The 22624-nt window shown below is 35.3% G+C and overlaps 1 protein-coding gene across 1 annotated transcript in view; it reads left to right on the forward strand.

Annotated features, from left to right (window-relative positions):
* Positions 1-10744, forward strand: part of LOC306866190 (protocadherin Fat 3-like) — a gene marked incomplete at its 3' end in the record, with an annotated part of 57829 nt that extends 47085 nt beyond the window's left edge. Inside the window, exons 27-31 of the mRNA XM_079411273.1 lie at positions 1499-1600; positions 2753-2812; positions 7774-7812; positions 8070-8135; positions 10182-10744. Coding sequence (XP_079267399.1) covers positions 1499-1600; positions 2753-2812; positions 7774-7812; positions 8070-8135; positions 10182-10744 — 830 coding nt within the window. The remainder of the gene's footprint in view (positions 1-1498; positions 1601-2752; positions 2813-7773; positions 7813-8069; positions 8136-10181) is intronic.
* Between the last annotated feature and the right edge of the window lie 11880 nt (positions 10745-22624).

The following is a 22624-nucleotide window of genomic DNA, read 5'->3' on the forward strand; positions in this document are numbered from 1 at the left end:
AAAATGGCAGCGTTTCAGTGTGATTCCGTAACTCCCCGTGGCCAATTAAATGCCAGTCTTTGTCTGGATAAGATTAAACATATGCACCACGGGCTCCATTTGGAAAATCCATCTTACAATAATGTGTGATGGAGTGTAATTACCTTAGAGACAACACGAGGGGTTTCACACAAACGGAGAAAGTAGTGTTTAGAGTGAATCCTCAAGATTCAAACAGAAACATCCATCCACATTGTGATAAATGCTCTGCATAATGCGTTAATCACAATAATGTATATTAAAAAACTGGATTTTAATCTAATCTCCCTTCACAAGTTTCTTCTTTATGATTTCATAGTCAACATTCTTGTGATTTTTCATATCTCGAAAATTGACCAGGGACTCAAAAATTGTTTCACACCAAACCAGATTATAGTAATCAGAACCATCTGCTGCGCTGTATTGTAGCACAAAATAAACAGGAGCCTTTCCAACAGGAGCCTTTCTCCTCATAAAATATTTAACAGTCTGGCCATGTAGGTTGGCAGCTAGTACATATGTGAAGGTGATTATTACACTTCCGCTTGTGGAAATGTAAGCCTATGTAATTTTTCTCTTCGATTTGTGTTCTGAAGTGGATGACCTTGGTCTTGTTAGTGTTCTCTTCAAGCAGAAACTCATTTGTCATGGACTGGTTGTTAGCTTTTGTGGTGCATTGTCTGGGATAAATATATAGGATGGATATTATTGCTCTTTCACTTTAGCAGATTTGAAAGATTTTTATGCTGTAGAGAGTATTAAGCTGTAAATGTGGTTTTGTTTGTGCGAATATGCATTTCTGGTTTTTGGATATTAGATGTCTGTTTAGTGAATGCAGTTCAGACTCATATATTTTCACTGGCTTAAAAATATTTTTTAGTTCATTCAGAATTGACCATAAAGACTCAAACATATTAAACAACACAACTGTTTTCAGTGGTGAAAAATAATAAGAAATGCTTCTTCAGCAGCAAAGCAGCATATTAGACAGATTTCTGAAGGATCATGTGACAGTGGAGACTGGAATTATGGCTGCTGGAAATTAAGCTTTGCCATCATAGGAATAAATTATGAATTAAAGAATGTTAAAAGACAGTTATTTTATTACTGTATATTTAAACAGTATATATTTTTTAATAATAACGGTTATTTAGTTATTTTAAAATAACATTTCACATTTACTTATTACTATATTGTTTTTGCTGTATTTTTCAATAAATTAATGCAGCCTTAGTGAGCTTCTTTTCAAAGACATAAACATTTTAAATGGTATGGCATCTAAACGGTAGTGAAAATGTAAAACATATATATATATATATATATATATATATATATATATATATATATATATATATATATATATATATGCCCAGCTGTGTGTACTGCATGTGAGATTGTATAGTGTGAATGTATAGCGCAGCTGTATGCATTTGCATGTGTGTGGGTCTGTATAAGAATCCGCTATTGTATTCATCTGCAGAAGCTGGAAATGCACCAGAAGAGGTCACCTGCTTCTCCGACAGCAGCACGAGCGAGGCGCACTCCCTCAGGTCCTTCCAGTCCGATTCCTGCGATGACAACGGTGAGAAACATGCACGGCAAAGCCCAAAGTCCTTAACATACCCTCCAAACAACCTCCAAAAACTTTCTCTGCTCAAAGAATATTCAAAAAGTTTAAATATGGAAAAGTTCAGCAAACGGTTCTTCAGTTGGACTTTGTTTTAACCATTACTGTAACCATACATACACATTTCCCAATCCCTTATAGTCCCACAAAAATCCTTAGGCCAAGACTGCAATTTTTGAATAAACCACAGAGCAATTAGATAACATACTGAATGAAAACTAGGTGTTGAAGTTTTCTCACTTCTTGTTACATAAGCCTGGTCTCTTAGCACTCATTAGCTCTTTGTATTAGTCAGTCTTGATATGCTTAACTGTGCTGTCAGTTGATTAAAAGAACTGTATATATCACTTTCTGAATATAAAATAGCCACTATATAGATTAATAACAGATGGTTTTCAATGACTAACAGGAACAGTGTGAAGTTTATCGTTTAGTCCCTGGTTTGATTCACTCATGCAAAAACAGCAGTAAACCACTTTGCAACAGAGAGAGTCTGTACCTGAGAACTTACATAATACATCGATCCAGTTTCAGATTCTTATGCTTCGTGAGGTTAGTTTATAATTTTTTATGAAGGTTTTGGACAGACTGACATTTAACTCCAATTTGAGTCACTTCCTGCATTTATATATTAAAAACACACACATGCAACATTATCACATTAACCTATACATACACTCTCACGCACCCACCTGAATTATAATGACCTAATCTCAGGCAGAGGTAACTGATTATTCCATTCACCTAATTAAGATAACTTGCATTCTCTGATCTTTCCAAAAAGAAATCATGAGGATTAGTAATAACCCTACCCTGCTTTAACAAAGTGACAGCCTGAATAGGTCAGAGCAGTAATTACAATCCATCTGCCTTTGATATGCTCTCCAAACGCCATTGCTCTCATGAATCAGTAGTGTAGTATCACTTCGGCTGTACAAAATAGATGGCAGACTGACACATCAGAGATGTGCTAGAGGATTACAAATGGGTCATAGTGATTTATATAAATGCTTATGTAAAGTTTTCATTGAGTGCTTGATGTTTGTTTGAAGTGTTTGATCATTGATTCAATTGTTGCCTGACATTTTACACTTGTTCATGCCCTAGCCTCCATAGTGACGGTGATACGACTGGTGAACAATGCAGTAGACACCATTGAAAATGAAGGTATGAGTCAATTTCCATTTATGACTCATTAAATGAGTTGTGTGGCTTTTACTTCGTCATGTACTACTAAATGTTGACAAAATTAACTTTATTTTTCACTTCATAATTTTGCCCAGTCTCCCTCTCCCTTTCTTTCTTTATTTATTCTCAAATATTATTCTTTATTTTCTGCATTATTCTTATGTCTGTCTGTCTCTCTCTTTCTTTCTTTGTTTGTTTATTTATTAATTGTTTTAAATGAGTATTATTCTTTATTTTCTGCATTATTATTATTTCTGTCTGTCTGTCTATCAATCTATGTCTGTCTGTCTGTCGCTCTTTCTTTTAGTAAGTTTTGAATTAATTTCAAAACGATTGAACAAATTATTCCTTATTTTAATTACTTTTTAAATAATTTTTTATAATATTATGACATTTTTTCTCTCTTTTTCTATCTAGATGCAACTTTTGATTTTAACAATGTATTATTAAATGTTGAAATTAACTTAATCAGTTTTAATTAATTCATGTTACTGATGTTTACTAATATCAACAAATGAAACCTTATTGTTAACTGTTACCAAATATTCTTTATTCTTAGTTTTATTTCATTTTTAATTAAAAGATATTTAATAATAATTAAAAAAATATTATCATGTTATAGCCATCATTGCAAGATAAAGCCAACAAGTCATCAGGACACCGATGCGAAGCAGAACTTCCTGCTGGCTTAGATGGCTTCTAGGCAAATAAATAAATAAATGCATGTGAAATATCGATTTGAGGTGAAAGTATTTTATTGTGTGAGAAGAAAGGTATAGAGTGATACTAGAGACTGCAAGAAAATCGGTTACCTGGATACATCAGTCAATTACACTGCTTAGCATCATTATAGAAGAAAAACTGACCAGAGAATGCTGCAACTGACAGAATGAAATATAGAGCTGTAGAGTCAAGTAGAGTGCCATGTAGTAATATTTTATAGTATTATTCAGTTTAAATGTTAGAGGGATAAACCACACTGCATGAAAAGGTAAAGGTGAAATCCCAGAGTGCAGGAACTGAAGTGTCCATTCATGCAGGAGTTCAGTCCACACTGGACAAAGTAGGATTAGAGCCGTTAATTAAACTGCACAACTCTGGACTCGAATAAAACCAGGGTTTAGATTCGCTCTTTAATCACTCACATACACCTAATCCAATTGCATTGAAAACCTGAACTATTGAACTAGGCTTTAGTTGGTGAAGAACAGTATCCCTGTACTCCATGACTCAGCTGCAGTGACCTGTTTTTAAGGCGCACCAGTACCAGTCTCTAATTAAACCTGCCCTAGACTAAAGCTGTTTCCAATCAGTGCGAAAACAAGCTGTTTGCTTGAAAGTCTCACACGCTATGGTAATTTTTGCTGTCTGAGGAGTTCTCAGCTCCACCTTCTTTCTCAGAGGTCTGGATGAAAGTGGACTGTTTTTGTTGGTTATGCTAAACAGCACAATGTGATTTATCCAAGTAGGACATGTTCCTGGATTAACAACATTTTTGGGTCTTGGACCAGCATTCTTAAACTTTCAGTTGTTGCCTTGAGAAAATAGATCTGTTATTACTCATTATTATTTATTATCTTATTTATTACTATTGTTTTAATTACTATTTCTAAATAGCTTTCGTGTAACCTAATGTATTCAGGTTGATTTAAGTTATAATAAGTATGCGTATATGTATTTTAAAGTGCCCTTATTATAGGTTATGAAAGGTTCATATTTTGGTTTTGGGAGTCCCCGACAACGTGAAATGCATGCAAGGTCAAAAAACACTTTCATTGTCTTATAATATGCATTTAATTTGACCTTATTTGCTCAACGACTCCCAAACAATTGTTTAATGATTAATTTTTCCAAACCCCTCCTTTGCGTGACGCTAATCTGCGGTGATTGGTCCGATTGGTCTCATTTCCATTTCATCATGCCTGTAATGCCTGATAAAGCAGCGTTTGTGAGCGCAGTGCTGCTTTGTGTAAAGCGTTACAAGGAAACCATTATTTTACTGCTCCAAAAGTGGCACCTAGAGGCAAAGAATGAATTTGCATTTTCATTCAGACCTACACAAAAATACCAACGAGTGGGTGGGCAATATGCAAATGTTTAGTGTAAACGGCTTAGGATTCGTTTCAAAAATGACTGGTTTCAACGATTCAGAGTTGACTCTTTCTTTTGAGAGACACCGGCTGTGTTCGAAATGCCATACTATCATACCACTCTTACTATTTCTGCAGCATGCAGTATGTATGCATGGGATACCCAGATGAACTACTATTTTTGCCAGAATCTGCTAAATATAACTCAAGTACACTGAAATCAGTACAGAAGCTGTGTGTGGCATACTGTCATACAACTCCTACTATACTGCAGTATGCTTTGTGAATACTGTGAATAGTATGTGAATTTTTTGTATGCATGGAATGCCCGGATTACCTGCTACATTTGCTGAAATTTGATGTATGCATCTGAAGACACTGCGTGGGATATTGTTTCACAGAACGCAACGCGCTACATGTGACCTTTCATCTTCAAAAGCATGAGTGAACTGGAGGCGGGGAATAGTAATTATATTACACTTGTATGTACGTATATTCATATACATGTAAACTACAAACTATCGCTGTGCATCTAAAAACAATATCATTTGTAGGACATAAATGGTACTTTAATCTCTACGGCATTTTTACGATCAAGTCAAATGACGTCACCTTTATCTCTATAGCGCTTTTGAAGTGGATCATAAAAGGTAATCAAAGTTGTCCTAACACAAGAACGCATTTTGGTTTTAGGGCAACTTTGACGAAAGGTTTTGATCCATTTCAATGGCTACTGTACAACATGTTGTTTCAAAGATATTAAATAATAATATTAATGTAGTTATATAATATATAAATAAAATGTATATTTTAGTTATGCAAGCAGAATTAAATTCCTCTGTCAAGCAGCTCTAAAAAGAAATGGAGTGTTTTAACTCAAAGGAGAAATTGGAGAAGGGTCTGGCTGCAGACTTGCACTTGCACTCTCAGTACTTGTCTGGAGCCAGACCCTATTGGGAAATTGACCAATTTGTTGTCAGAGGCTATTTACATGAACTCCGCCCACCAATGCCTGGCTGCGATAAACAATACTGCAAAAGACACGCGTTTCTGTAGAATCAGTGGCGCAGTGAGTAAAAGACTCGATGTGTGTGCTGTTAATGCGAGCGATCCAAGTTTGATTCTGCCTTGTCAAACTTGTGCAACTCCTTTTCCCATCACATATCCGATCAGAAATATCATAGTCATTTATTTTCAATAAATCTTTCTTTTTATTTTAAATGTGGAAATTAAACGTCTCATTAATAATACAGTGTGCTTAGCTGTAGGTAGGTTTTTGTCCCAATAAAGTGGCGTTCATCAAATAAAATTTATGATAATTTACACTCAATGTTATTGCATACTGTTTTATAATGTATACAGTACTGAAGTACAAACATCTGCCACCTAACTACTATTTATACACCTGTTGCTAAAGAAAATGTTGCTATTTTAGTGTAAACAGAAATGAACATTATTTACACTGTGTAACTAGAATATATCACTTTTTTCAATTAGTGTAACTGCTAAAAATATCATTGCTCAGTTAAAGACAGCTCATTCAGTTCAGTCCAATAGCCTATGTAAAGTTCTTTAGTTATGAAATGTTTAATTGGGCAATATAGCATTGTTTACTAATATGAAGCCTTATTAACAAGCCTTTGTAAAAGAATAGTTCGCACATTTGTTTGTAAGGTAACAACCTTGACAGCTGTGCTGAATTAATATTCAGTGTTTGTCATGTGACAAATAAGCATACTACTCTGAAACATTTGTTGTATATTGTATACTGTTTCACACACTATTCTTTAAAAAATAGTAGGCAGTCATCACTGTGTACTGGGCAGTAAGCAGTAAGCAAGTATGCCATTTCAAACACAGCCAGTATATTTATACACTGTGCACTTTCAGATTTCAAACTTTGCCGGATGTTTTCATTCACTTAGAGCAGTGTTGCCCACTGCATGAAAGGTCATTTTCAAAAATCCATAATAGGGGCACTTTAAAGGGCACTTTAAATGTATAAATGTAATACAATTTATATCTTACAAATATATTTTTAAATATTAGTTTAATTATTTAAATTTTAAATATAATCTAACTTTATAACTATATTATAAATATTATATAAATATAATACATTTAAATATTTTTACATTAATTAAATATTAATTAGCTTAAATTTATAAAAATACATTTTAATTAATTAACTGCCTCTTAACTCTTACTGTTTATTCTATTCATTTCTATTATATTCATTACTATTTCTAAACTGGAGTAACCTAATGTAGTCGGGTTGATTTAAGTGATATTAAATAATATAAAGTCTAAGTGTGTATTTTAAATGTATAAGTTTAATATAATTTATATTTTACAAATATAATTTTTTATAATCTAATTTTGATATTAATTTTTAAATATATTTATATATATTTTTTTAAATAATCAAATAGTAATTATTTATTTTTAGTGGAATTTTACTGTACATTTTCAGCTGTTTTTTGTTATTTTAGTTGCTAAATTTTCATTATTAAGATTTATAAAAATATAATAATTAATATAAACAACATATATTTTAAATGTATACATTTAATGCAATTTATATCTCACAAATGCATTTTAATATCAAATTTAAATATGCTTTTATTATTAATCAAATATGAATTATTTATAATTTTTTAATTCAAATAAAAAGTTTAATTTAACTAATACTGGTAATGACTGAGTAATCATAATTTGCAGTAGTTATATACTGCTAAAATCTGATTCATTTATACAACATGTTTTTACAACAAGGATGTTGAGTAGGTCACATTAAACTAGCTAAACATAAGCAGTGATACATGATGTGTTTTCCTCTTCTCCTAACAGTTGCGGGTCTGGGTAACATGCAGCCTTACAGTACCACCTGTGAGTCCTCTTTATGTTTGGTTTATTGTTCTATTTTACTTTAATATCTGTTCCTCTTTTTCACTTGGTCAGACACATTTCTAAACCTTTACATGCATCCCATATTAAAACATTCCATCTTTAATATTTCATCAACATGAACAAGTTTATTGTTCTGGCTGTTTTGTTTTTGATTTGGCTCTTCTTTATTTGTTTCCACCTCATAACTCATTAAAATGCTCCACCTGAAACATTTTCCATTTTATGTCTCCACACAGCAAGCCCACACCTCCACTGTGAGGATGAGATATGCGTGGAATTCGTCAAAGAGTATTTTATGAATTGTAAGAGCTTATATCTTCATTAACCGTACTAAACTAGAGATCTTGTGTAGAGAAAAAAAACAGAAAGCCAAGCCCTGATCCCAGCTGAACTCCTCTGGTGTGTGCAGAATTATTAGCCAGGTTTTCCTTTACAGATAAAATGAGCCAAAAAAAAGAGATTGAACTGGAAAATAAAAGTAAAATAATTATTAAATGCCCATAGAAGGATGCAATACTAATGCAATAATAGAATTAGCGAAGTTAAGGCATGACCATTGGGCAGCGAAATGCTCAATGGGTCAGCACAGAACTGAAACCAACCTTATTCTTATTAAGTGAAGGACATTTCAAATAATTTTTTTGCCCAAGCAAAGTCTCTGAGAACCTGACACATTCCACTTCTGGAAACTCCAGGAAGGTTGCAGTTCTGGAAAATGATGGTGCTGGAGACTAAATGGTTCCTGATGGATTCTCACCTAATTCTTCACATTAATTCTCAATTCTTTTGCAGTTAATGTGTCTTTTCTTCTCCACCTGTTTTTTCTGACCGTGCTGACCCAATGAGCATTTCGCTGCCCAATGGTCATGCCTTAACTTTGCTAATTCTATTATTGCATTAGCATTGCATCCTTCTCATGTGCATTTATTATTTTATTCTTGAGTTCAATCTATTTTTTGTCTCATTTTATCTGTAAAAGAAAACATGCCTAATAATTCTGCACACCTGAAATGAGTTTGACTTTCAGCCTTCATGGACAATTATATATAACTTATAAATGATTAAATACAAAATCAATAGTAGTTATTAAGATTGATGTGGTTTGGAATTGGTAAAATGTTCTTGGAAAAAAAATATGACTAGCAAAACAACTTGCCTAATAATTCTGCACACTGTGTGTGTGTATGTGTATATGTGTGTGTGTGTGTGTGTGTGTGTGTGTATATGTATATGTATATATATATATATATATATATATATATATATATATATATATATATATATATATATATATATGTGTATATATATATATATGTGTATATGTATATATGTATGTGTAAAATACATAGTACATTTTTTATCTTTTTTTTATTTAAAGCTCACTTGAGATCAACTCAAGTAAGTTCAGTGCTCAATTGTTAATAATAGTTCTTATTATTCTTATTGTTGTTTGTGTGTGGATAATGTGATACATTTTTGATCAATTTAATGTGACTTTGCTGACTAATTAACATTAACTTCTCAAAAATAAAATAAATAAATGTCACCCTGGACCACAAAACCAGTCATAAGGGTTATTTTTTTTTTTTATTGAGATTTATACATCATCTGAAATAAATAAGCTGAATAAATAAGCTTTCCATTGATGTATGGTTTGTTAGGATTGGACAATATTTGGCTGAGATTCAACTATTTAAGAATCTGGAATCTGAGAGTGCAAAAAAAAAAAAAAAAAATTGAAGAAATCGCCTTTGAAGTTGTTCAAATGAAGTTCTTAGCAATATATAATACTAATCAAAAATTAAGTTTTGATATACTTACAGTAGGAAATTTACAAAATGTCTTCATGGAATATGATCTTTACTTAATGTCCTAATGATTTTAGGCATAAAAGAAAAATCTAAAATTTTGACCCATACAATGTATTTTTGGCTATTGCTACAAATATACCCCAGCGACTTAAGACTGGTTTTGTGGTCCAGGGTCACAAATAATACTACTACTAATAATAATAATAATAATAATAAATAAAATTAGCTAATCATAAAATAATAATAAGAATACAGTACAATAAAGATATAGTATAAAAAAACAACACAAGTACAAGTTGAGCAGAAAAAAACTTTTCAACATTGATGTTTCTTAAACACCAAATCTGCCTATTAGAATGATTTCTGAAGGGGCATGTGATGCTGAAGACTGGAGTAATGACTGCTGAAATGATGTAAAAATGATGTATAAAAATATATAAAGTCATACATAGTCATTTACACGCGACATATAAATTCACATGCAATGAAAGTTGCATATGCTCAGGCACTTTTTGATACTCTGCATGTATTTTCCAGCCTACAAATGGCAAACCTCGGAGTGGCTTGACACGTGTCTCCCAGGACTGGAATCACCGCCTCGAGACCAGACCCCTACACCGCCACCTCCACCCCTTCCTGCTCCTCCACCTCCCCTGACCCCTACACGGCTAGGAGGCACCCCTATCCGCCTGGGCGGCAGCGTGCGGTTGGATGGCAGCACCCTGTCGCTGCAGACTGGCTACCCGTTACGACGATACCAGGGCCAGAGAGATTTCCGAACGTCTCTAACCCTGGATGACAACAACTCACCTGTATACGAAGAATACCGTCACCCGGATCACTACGACAACGCCTCTACTGTTCACCCGCTGGGTTTTAGCGAGGGCCGATCCAGACCCGACTATCATCACTCCAGCCAGTACCTGCTCTCTCACCCTCCCCTACTGGCCTGGGAGGAGCGTCCGCGTGTCTGGGAGGACACGCACCCCTTCGGCAGCCAGCAGGAGATCGACAGACTGGGCAGGATTTCGCTTCGGGCCCAACGCTTGCGTAGTCAGAGCCCAAAGACTTCTTTGTCTGGCATGAGAGAGTATTATTGACCATTAACTGGACAAAGAGTCCTTAATTATACTGGATGCTTGTGATCATGCATCTGAGGACTCGGCCTGGAAATGTCAGGACTCTCACAGCCTCAATCATGCTGTACACTAGTGATTATTCTTCATGTACTTCAGCAAAGGAATAGTTCAGCCAAAAATGAGAGTTGTCATCATTTACTTACCCTCATGTCATTCCAACTTATGCAATTTGCTGGTGTCGAACACAAAAGAAGATATTTTGAAATGTTTTTCTCTATACAATGAGGAAATAAAGTCTAAAACATTTGGATTAGAGGTCCAAAATGCAATGGATCACGTGATTTTAGAGACATTCTTCAAAATATCTTCTTTTGTTTTTCCTGAAGAAAGTCCTACAGGTTTGGAACCATGTAAAGGTGAGTACATTTTCATTTTTGGGTGAACTATCCTTTAACTAGATGTGTGTGAGAACATTCTTAACTCATACTTTTCCATGAGCGCATCTGAAAAACACGGTGATAGTGGGTTTGTGTAGGTATGCAACTGTGTTTATTGAGAAACCACATATTTTATTGATGGAATCCATATACAGCAGTGGTTCTCAACCAGGGGCCAACCAATAATAAAAAAAAAACATGATTACTACAGTTTTGGAAAACATGGATACATGAGGCTATTTTAAGTATTATTTCTTGACCTGGAAAACTAAATTGATGGAAATTATAACAATAAATGTTTAAAATGCCATGAAATAATTATTTTATCAGGTAGAAATTGAAAAACTGGATATAAAGTCTTGGGGCCTTTGAATATTGCTGTGGACAATGCTGGAACATGTAGTCAAATGCTGCTGATATTTATGACTAAAGAGGACCGAATCTTCCAAAAATGTCATTGGACAGCCAGTGTTTCGCTATGACAACAGTCTTGAAGAACAGAGGAAACCTGTTTCATTCCATGGACTATATAGAAGCTGTGGAGAAAAAGAAGTTCATGTAATTACATTTTTGTTGAAGCTTCAAGGTTAGTAAGGCTCTAATGTATGCATACACAAAATGATTCCAGAAATGAAAGCACACAGGTGCGTTTTACATAAATGTAGAGCTGTTTGTATACATGACAAGTACATATTAATCTCTCATCACACAGCTGGCATTTAAGTGTTTTGCTGTTTATGCTGCCGTTTTTGTGATTTTGATTTAGTTTAGGAGGGAGCGATTTTGACACTTCAGAAACATCTGTTAATGGTTTAGAATGTTATAGATTTACTGTATATTGAAGAAAAAAGTTCTCATTAAGGTTGCTTTGAGGTTGTGGCTACAAAAGGGATTTTATTTTCACACTATGCTTATTATATATCTGTTTTCCTTAATCCCCATTAGTAATTGCCCATATAATATATATATACAGTATAAAAATCATACTGAAAATCTAAATCTGAAATTTTTCTTGGATTATGACAGTTATTTTGTTTGTCCTTGATAAATATTTTAGATATTTTTAATACCTCATTTTAGTGATCATGCATAGACTTATGGAATAATTATTATTATTTTTATTTTTGTATTGTTTTTCTAGCGCCTTTGTAGAGTCCAGGGTCATTTTACAAGGCATGATAAAAAAACAGGAAAAAGCATGAAGAATGTTTTATTTAATTTTATATTTAGTTTGTTTCTGTAAACAAACCAGAGAATATTTTACTAAAGCAATATATCTGATTATTTTAATGGTTTTCAGGATGACCCTGTGGGACAGAAGTTCTGATGATCTTTGTTGTGCTCATACATGTTAATATTGTCCATTTAATGTGTAGAAATCACCTTGTATGTATGAATAAAATGCATTGTCCAGTGTAAAATAAAAAAGAACTACAGCTACCATATCATCTTTACATTGATTTAACAAGGATTGCTGAGTATATCTCAATAGTAAAGATGTTTTGGCACAAATGCTCATCTTTTCATGGCTATAAGATTGTCATATTTATGGAATTCTTCTAAGAGAGAAGCTTCTGTTCTCTGAAAAAACACTGCACTCAGTTACTTTATGCAAATTTTGTGATTTTACAATTGATGAAAATTTCTACTCTTATTAAAATCCTCCTGACTGACACTTAATTGAACAGTTAGACTGACGTTATCACACATAATGAGCTAAACAAATCTTTGTTCAAGCCAATCTTCCCTGTGCACAACAGAAAGCCACAAGAGTATAGTTGAAGATAACGGTGTTATACACAATGTTCCAGTTTTTTATGAGTAGTTACACCATTGTTTGTGTTCCATCTTTTGTGGAAGAAGTGCACAAAAGGCCACTCTTGTTGAACACAAACAATTTAAGACACTCCAGAATTTCCAAATGCATTATATGTGCATTTAAAGAGACAACTGCACATGAGACATCACAATCCGATTGCATGATCCAAAGCTTGTTTATGGGCAAGGTTCCAGGAATCCGGCTTATATGATCGAAACATAATGACGCTTTCATTATTTCTGGGCCTTTTCACTTTGTTGTATGGGGACTTCTCCAAGAATACATTGGTTTCATCAGAAATTAGGTCTTGTAGACACCCTGTGTTTCTGTCCTTTTACGCTCTGGGTGTATCAGTGAGCATGACCACTTTTTCTTTTCAAGTTTGAAAGTGTGCTGTTCAAAACTGCAGTAAAATATATTTAGTGCAGAGTTTATGTCCCGGTTTCACAGACAGAGCTTAGACTAAGCCAGGCTTAGTCCATAGTTCAATTAGGGCATTTAAGTAATTTTTATTAACATACAAAAAAAACATTACTGGTGTGCATCTAAAGACAAAACAAAGGCACTGATATATTTTAAGATCAGTCAGTGCAAGTTTATTTCAGTTGAAACAGCTCAGATTTACATTTTAGTCTAGGACTAGGCTTAAGCCTTGTCTGTGAAACTGGGGGTATATCTAGCAATTCTGACTTTTTTGGTTCTGCCATAGAATACATTTTTAAAAAAAAAAGTTCTCTCAATTGTGAGCTTATAGCTCACAATCTGACGTTTCATTTCAGAATTGTCTTGCAAATCTTAAAATTGTGAAATATAAACTCTGACTTGTGTGAGAAAAGTCAGAATGGTAAAATAAGTGACCTTTTTTATCTTATGGTTGAAACAAGCTTCCATAATTTTAATGTTCTGGCAAATAACTGGCTATTTCATATGATTTTATATCCGACCTGCTGTTGGCGGTGCTTACATTTTTTTTAAATCATACATATCCGTTCTAATCACATTGTACGAAATTATATGAAATCGCCACCTCATAAAATAGTCAGGTTTTATAATGAGATTGGGTTGGATACTTTTGTTTTATCGGACAAATCGGCAAATTCACAATAACATCACAAAAACGCTTCATTAAAAATTTTGTGTTTCATTTCCACCTTTTCACAATAGGCTATCTCTGTTTCGTCTCTTTCACTAGTCAATTTCACTGCTTTCCAAAATTATGCCAATCACATTCCAGCACTGAAGACTGGTGGGTAATTAAGCCTAAGCACAGTGGATCCACAAGGTCAAACCGCCACAATCTCACAGCTGCGTCGACTTCCACTAAATCAAACGTGCAAAGCAAATAATTTACGAGGAAATGAAACTAGTCATAATCCCTCTGAATTAATACTGGTGTTTACATCTTTAAATATACTCAACCACTAGAGAATCCACACTCCTCCAGTACCACTTCCTTTGACTTTTAAAACAAGTGAGAGCAAGCTGTTGGACTGACAGAAAGATGGTTATATAAGGAGTGGGGGAGAGATGCTGGATTATCGTTCCCCTGTTTCTGCTCAGAGACATGAGAGAGTTAGGAGTGATTATACCCACACAGTCTGCTGAATAATACCCAGATTAGACACTAACCAGGCCTCATCTCCACGCAAAACATCTGCCTTTGCCTCCAGACAGATACACACACACACACACACACACACGCGTGCTCTGGCACCATGGATGTTCAACACACCGCTTTGGAACAGATGCTGCTGGTACACGTCACAAGTTTATAACACCATGTGCCAGAAACAGAGACGTACCGAAAACAGAGGCATGTTTACAGAGCATTCAGCTGTGCCAAATTTTCCCTTTTTGTCTTTTGCTGACACATGTAGCTAGAGAAAATCTTCCCAGACTGTTTTAATGGGTAAATTGTTAATTTTATGAGGGGATAATTGGGAAAAGTTTCTACATTTCAGACGACAACAACAAAACTTGAGGAAACTTAAGACAAAGTCAATGTGAATATGCTTATTTTGGAAGGCTAATTACTTTATGATTGTTAGGGTGAGAAGAAGGATTCAGAGATTAACTATTTGGTTGGTTGTCATTGGCTACCTCTGGCTGCATCCCTTACGAAAATTAACCATGGTAAAATTAACCATAGTAAAAGTGTAGTAACCATGTTTTTTTGGTGTATTTGGTGTATAACCACAGTTTTACTACAAAGACATGGTTAAGCTATGGTCAGCGTAGCAAAACCATGGTTAATGTTCGTAATGATTTCCTCGTTCGAATTATGAATATTGGTTAAGTGAATGAAATTAAATATAGCATTTTATATTTAATATAACTCCGCTGAAATAAATACAGTTAGGCTTGAATATAGACTGGTACATTTTATTTAAAAATTGTCTCATTCACTAATAGTGCGTATATGAATTGGTAAAAGAAAATTTTATGAACATGATTTAACAGTAACTTTCTTATTAAAATGTATTCTAAATTTACGAAAGATGTAGTAAACACACATATTCAAAGTCCACACACTGTCTGTCCTTATAATCGTGTTACAAAATGTCATTTTAAATATACAGTAGGCTATACTGTTAAAAGTAAGAAAAGGGCTCGAGCTGAGGTTTCTCTGTATAACACAGCAGATATGTATATGCACAGCTGGCTAATGAGATGCCGGTAACCTGAATGAATGAATAGATGCATTTCTGTAGCGCTTTGTGTATTGCTGTACACCCAAAGCGCTTTACAATCATGAGGGGGGGTTTCTGCTCAACCACCACCAGTGTGCAGCATCCACTTGGATGGTGCGACGGCAGCCACACTACAACGGCGCCAGTGCGCTCACCACACACCAGCTACAGGTGGAGAGGAGAGAAAGTCAAAGAGCCAATCAAGTGTATGGGGATTATTAGGAGGCCATGATAGACAAGGGCCAGTAGAGGGAATTTGGCCAGGACACCGGGGTTACACCCCTACTCTTTACGAGAAGTGCAATGGGATTTTTAATGACCACAGAGAGTCAGGACCTCGGTTTAACGTCTCATCCAAAAGACAGCTGTTACATTTCTTCCCCGTCTGGGAAAAGAAATGTAACAAGGCTTTTAGTGGAGGTCATCACTCCTGTCCCAGCCAGCAATCACCACACGGGTTTGAGATATAACAATTGACTTCTTTTTATTGACGCTTCATAAAAGAGGAAGCAAGAACCTTCAAGATGGGACCAGGCCAAAACAACAAACAAAAGAAGTTTAAATGGGGGAGGATCAAACTATCTTACCTGAATAAAGAAAAAGCAAATAAACAACATAACTTTACCTCACTCCCTATCTGACCAAAAACAGGAGAAAACACAATTAGCAAAAGAAAATGGCGTCCACCTCTTCCAAAATTAAATACAGACAAAGAAACGTGGATAATATAGTTCAACAGAGTCAGATTAGATTGGTTAACAAAAAAAAAACTACTTAGTAACACAAACCCAGGCTTTAGGCCCTCACAACAGTCAACCAACACACACAGGCTCAACAATCATATGCTCGGGCAGGAGGAAGGACTCCACTTCCTGGCTTTCTACCTCAGCTTTATCCACCTGCTCCCGTCTTATCAACCAATCAGGTCACCTCCAGAGCTTGGTTTTTAATTAGGCACAGCTGACACTCATACCTGTCTGAAGGGACGACAGAGAGGGGAAAAAAACAACCAGAGAGGGAGTACAAAACACAATGCAAAACAGAAAAAAACTAAGTACAACCACCTTGCACCAAATAAATAAGTGGACCACATACATCTCATGTGTAGACAGGGAATTAAAAAAATACGTGGGACGTAACACAGTGCTCTTTTTTTTGACAGCATAGTGTCCCCGTCACTATACCGGGGCGTTAGGACCCACACAGACCACAGGGTGAGCACCCCCTGTTGGCCTCACTAACACCTCTTCCAACAGCAACCTAGTTTTCCCAGGAGGTCTCCCATCCAGGTACTGACCAGGCTCAACCCTGCTTAGCTTCAGTGGGCAACCGGTCTTGGGCTGCAGGGTGATCTGGCTGTGGCGATCTGGCTGTGGTAATCTGGGTCTGTATATAGGGTATTTATTGTGTTTGACCTGGTTTTGAGGGTGAGTGACACACTTGACATTGCTAGAGGTTTTTGCTGCAAGCTTATCTTTACATAACGGCATATGCTTGCCGATAGTGGCAGAAGGCTGTGGGGGAAAGCCCGAATATAGAGATATACACATACAGTATATATTTTCCAAATATTTACATTTATACAATTATATATTCATATTCTTATATTATATATAAATATATTTAATATACAAACATAACTGTTATGTAATATCTATTTGTTTCAACTTATCGTCAGCTCATTAATAATTCCTCAGACAAAGAAAAAGAGCACCTTGTTGAAATAAAGGCATGCTTGAGGCTAGTTTGGATTATGTTGTTCTGTTATTCTTTGTTTTGTACTTTCTGTCTGATAGGCTTTTAGCTTGGAGCCATGTTCCAGCTTGTAAATAACTTCAGCTATTCAAACGAATCCAAACGACTCCATGGTGTCCTTAAATCACCAAAGTAAGATACATGGCAATTATCTAATCCAGGCATAATCATATTTGCATTTGTTTGTTTTATGCATATTTTATTTCTGACTAACACAAAGCCTGCAGTATGTGTTACACACTAATTGACAAGACGGGTCCAGTAAAGCACAGTAACGTTTTATGATAAGATGTACGCATTCACTTGTTTGTTCACATAAAAAGGATCTTTTTTGAACAGCACTTTTGACAAAAAGCCTAGAGATTGCAGAGAAAAAATGAATAGGATCCCATTACCTTCCACAAAGCGTCGTCCTGACTTGCTCTTCATGGCTAGGTTTGGGTTACGGATTCATAAGAAAAAACTGCACTGCAAGGATTCAGAGTCTGTGACACCAATTTCCCATTTTTCCCCCTGAATCTGCCTGTTTAGTCAGCCTATCTATAAATAAGTGGCAGGTTATTAGTGTCACTCATGGATTTCCTACATACTGCTGTTTACCTCAAAGGTACGACAGCTCTAAGCTCATAGAACATGAGGGTCAAGATCTGAATTCAGTTCTAACACTTTGGCTTCATTCCAAAATATAGCTAATTACCTTGCTTTCTACTGCCTAAGGCAGCATCCTAGCTGAAATGGAACTTCATATAAGACTCTTTTTGAGCAAACTACATAAGCAATTCACTTGAAGTGCACAGGAGTTTCTACTGATTCAGTGGAATTTGACAAGTATAGTGACACAAATCTTTTTGCACTGAGCTTGTCACAGTGAATTATGGGTTTGCTTACTCAATGACAATTCATTTGCCTTACAGTTTGGCGAAAAAGTCTAAAAGGCATGCAGTATAAAGCTTCATTTCTACACGTTTTATAACATGTTTTTGCATTTAAAATCGTAAGACACAGTGCAGTGGAATAGAAGAAAATTTTAAAGCACCACATGAGCACAATGGTCAAACATGTCCAACTAGCACGCCTACATAGAGAATCAGAAAAACACAAGGTGCAGGGTAATGGAATTTAAAAAATCACATGGTCCAGAGACACATTTTTAGAAGTTGAAATTTTAACTTAAACACAGCATTTTTGTAACATGAGACATGCAAAAATCACGAGTGCCATCAAACGTGTTTGCATAGAAAAGCTGCATAGTACAATGCAAAACCACAAAATGCAGGCAAGTGGAATTAAAGAAAAAGCAAGGTCTAAATATATATATATATGTATATTTTTTTTAAGTGAACTTATTTTAATTTAAGTACCCTGCTTTTAGAATGCTGTCATGCGCAAGATGGTACTTAAGGCACAAGACCCCAGCACAGTGGTCAAATCTGTCCATCTGGTGCATGTTTACTGTACATAGAAAAACAATAGAAAGCCTAAAAACAATTGAAACTCCTGTGTATAATGTATTTAAAACAGCCTTTGCAAGGGGAGATATAAAATTCTCTTTGGAAAAAAATTCTGTCTTTTTTTTTTGTTGGAATAATTAGTGTAAATGGGATCAGAGCACATGTTTTCTGCTCTTTGGTTTAAGTCCTCTACAGATAGCAGTCTTCTCATTAAACTGATCTCCTGCAGTGATGGAGATCCATGTACCAGTGTGATTCGGCTTGAGAACACTGAGTCTAATCATCCCTGTTATCCAACACATTTCCTCAGTCTCTAGGGTTTGTGCTTATAAACAATTGATGATTATACTGGATAAAAAACATAGGTATTGCAGCCAACATTTGGTGCTTATGTGATAAAACGCTTAATTAATACATTACAATGTGGAAAAAGTCTCCAACAGATGCTTGTGGTGAGTTGAAAGGCACAGCACTGTTGCAAAACACAGCAGAAACTGTTGCTTCATAATATGTTATGCCTGCAAATTTCATATATAAGAGTTACCTTGTTTTCTCTATTTTAACAGCTTGTGAAGACTGAAATATAGAGCACAGTTCAGACACTCTTCCAGCTTCCCACGTTTTCTTTGAATATACCATTGCCAAGCAGTGCCAATTCAAGTCTTTATGATACTTTGTAGTGGGAATAAAGAAAAATACCCTAAGGATATTTTCAACAGACCCAAGTGTCCATGGGCGAGAAGGCTTAGATCAATGCAGAATAATTACACATGCTTCTGTCCAGTATTACTGAACTCAGTAGTGTTAGAGAGGGACAGAGGGAAATAATATTCTTTTGTAAAGTGGTACTGTAAATTAACACTATTAAGGCCTATTTACACCAAGAATGATAATTATAAAGATAACTATATTAGTGTATTCTAAGCATACAATGCAGTGATGTCATCTGTCACTTTAAATGCTCAAGCTCTTCAAAGCAGAAATGATTCCAAATGGCTGTCAATGTTTTTATCATTCATCATTTTTGTGCTGTTATGGTTATAGTTGTGGTGTGCTATCTGCTGCTAGATTTAGGATGTACTCACACTCTGATCCATGCTTGAGCGCGATTGACCCTCAAAGTCCAGTTAATTTCACAAGTCTGACTGCTCTGTACCGTTTCCTGTGCGGCTCATTTAACCATGCCCTGGCCCGCTTGAAGAGGTGGCTCTGGTGCTGTACACATTTTTTGTACGTGCTATTTGTATGCGCTATGCATTATGACAGAAAAAATATTTATTACTACTTGGATATCACACTTTTCAATTAATTTAATTTTGAGTACATTTAGATTTATAATGGGTCTGGTTCTCATCTTATTGATTAACGGGTATTGTAGTTTGTGAGTAAAGCTGCAAATTCCACCATTAACCTCAGTTGCCTCTGTAATAATCTTCTGATATCTGTCTGTTAGTGAAAAGACAATCACACTTGGCCTTTAGTACAAGGTAACTGTGCCTAGCGTGAGTATGCCTTTAGAACAATTTATACATATATATAAATATCATTATAAAATAAATGTTTTTCTCTAATTCACCTTGGCCACAATTAATGTCACCCTTTTATTCAATACTTTTTGAAACCTCCATTTGCCAGTTTAACAGCTCAAAATTTTCTCCTATAATGCCTGATGAGGTTAGAAAACACCTGACAAGAGATCAGAGACCATTCCTTCATCCAGAATCTCTCCAGACCCTTTAGATTCCCAGCTTCATGTTGGTGTTTCTTCTCTTCAGTTCACCCGACTCATTTTCTGTAGGGTTCAGGCCAGAAGACTAGAATGGCCATAGCAGAAGCTTGTTTTTGTGGTCAGTGACCCATTTTTGTGTTGTTTTGAGGTTTGAGGATTATTGTCTCGTTGGAAGATCCAAACATGGCCCATTATAAGATTTCTAACAGAGTCAGTCACTTGTTGATTTTTTATCTGTTGGTATTTGATAGAATCCATGATGCCATGTGTCTGAACAAGATGTCCAGGAGCTCCAGCAGAAATATAGGCACACAACATCAAAACTACAGCAGTATATTTCATTGAACACATGGGGTACTTTTTATCCCATGTGTTCACCAAACCCATCTTGAGTGTTTGCTGCTAAAAAGCTAATTTTTTAGTTGCATCTGACCATAGAAGCAAGTTCCAGTCGTGTCTGATAACTGAATATGCTGGAGTTTGTTTTTGGATGAGCTAGGATAATTTTTCTTGAAACCCTCCCAAACAACATGTGGTGATGTAGATGCTGTTTGACACATTATTTTTAAGGTTTTCTGACACCGAGACTCTACTATTTTCTGCAATTCTCCAGCTGTGGTCCTTGGAGAGTGTTTAGCTACTCAAACTCTCCTTCTCACCGTGCATTAGGATGATATAGACACACGTCCTCTTCCAGGCAGTTTCATAACATTTTCTGTTGATTGGAAATTCTTAATTATTGCCCTGATGGTGGAAATGGGAATTTTCTCTGCTCTAGGTCTTTTCTTAAAGCCACTTCACTAATTTGTGAACCTTAATCATCTTTTGCTGCACATCAGAAATATATTCTTTGTTTTTTCTCATTGTGATGGATGATTAAGGGAATTTGGGCTTTGTTTCCCTCCTATTTATATTTCTGTGAAACAGGAAGCCATGGCTAACAATACTGACTAGTTCTAATGTTCCCCTTGCTAGTGCTCTTTTTTTCCCCTTCATGCTATTGCTAACTAAATGCAAATCTGAATGGTTTTCCATTTTAACCTTAATCAACAAGTACAACCGACCATGACATCCTCACCTTATCTTATGCTGCCTTCACAGGCTATCCCAATTGTTTATTTTTATTTATTTATTTATTTAATTTTATTATTATTATTTTTTTGTAAATATGACTTTTCTAGTTGGAAATTGGACGTGAATGCCTTTGTCATATTTTCTACTTTCTACTATAATTTTTATACCCAAGTTTCTGAGTTGTGCAGACCATAAACTTTAAATATGGTGAAGGGGAAAACATTTGCTGCTGGGACAGGTATGCTTTTTTTCTCACAGAATCAAGATCACCTTTCTTTAATGTTAAAGTTATGCACATAGTAGTGCAATAACCATTTCAAGCATTTTGTATGTTTTATACACAGCAAAACAGCATGTTTTTGACTGAAAATCCAGAATCATCAACAAGCTAACTATAAAGATCTGTGATTGTTTATATAGTTGTCAACGAATGGGATGCTACATATCTACGAATTTAAGGTTTTAATAAGATTTTCCCAGGAAACCTGGCATCCTCCACAATTCCTGTTCTTTCCAACAGCAAATCACTTGAATGTGACAAGCTTGTAATCAGGACTTCTGAAATTTGAAGTAGGAAATTTTGATAGCAATCAAAGGCAGTATTATTCCTTCTTTCCTTACAGGAATCCAGAAAATGTCATTACCCAATTCTAGATGGAGTCATACAGCTGCAGTTCATGTGAATGAAAGTGGCATGTCTGAACTAGTTGATACAGGAAATCAGCAGTCTAATAAAGAGTATATGTATTTGAAATACATGTATTTGAAATATTGCCCATCCCTGTGTGTCAGACTGTCATGCTTGTTAGTGATATTCTATACTGCTTAAATAACAGCTAAAAATTAAACAAGTATGATTCAACCCAAAGATGCCACAAATGGCAGTTGCTCGGCTGCAGGACATTTGGAATTGGAAAAGCTGGAGCCTCTGGAGTATTTGTCACAT

The sequence above is a fragment of the Barbus barbus genome, assembly GCF_936440315.1.
Source record: "Barbus barbus genome assembly, chromosome: 47".
Lineage (NCBI taxonomy): Eukaryota > Metazoa > Chordata > Actinopteri > Cypriniformes > Cyprinidae > Barbus > Barbus barbus.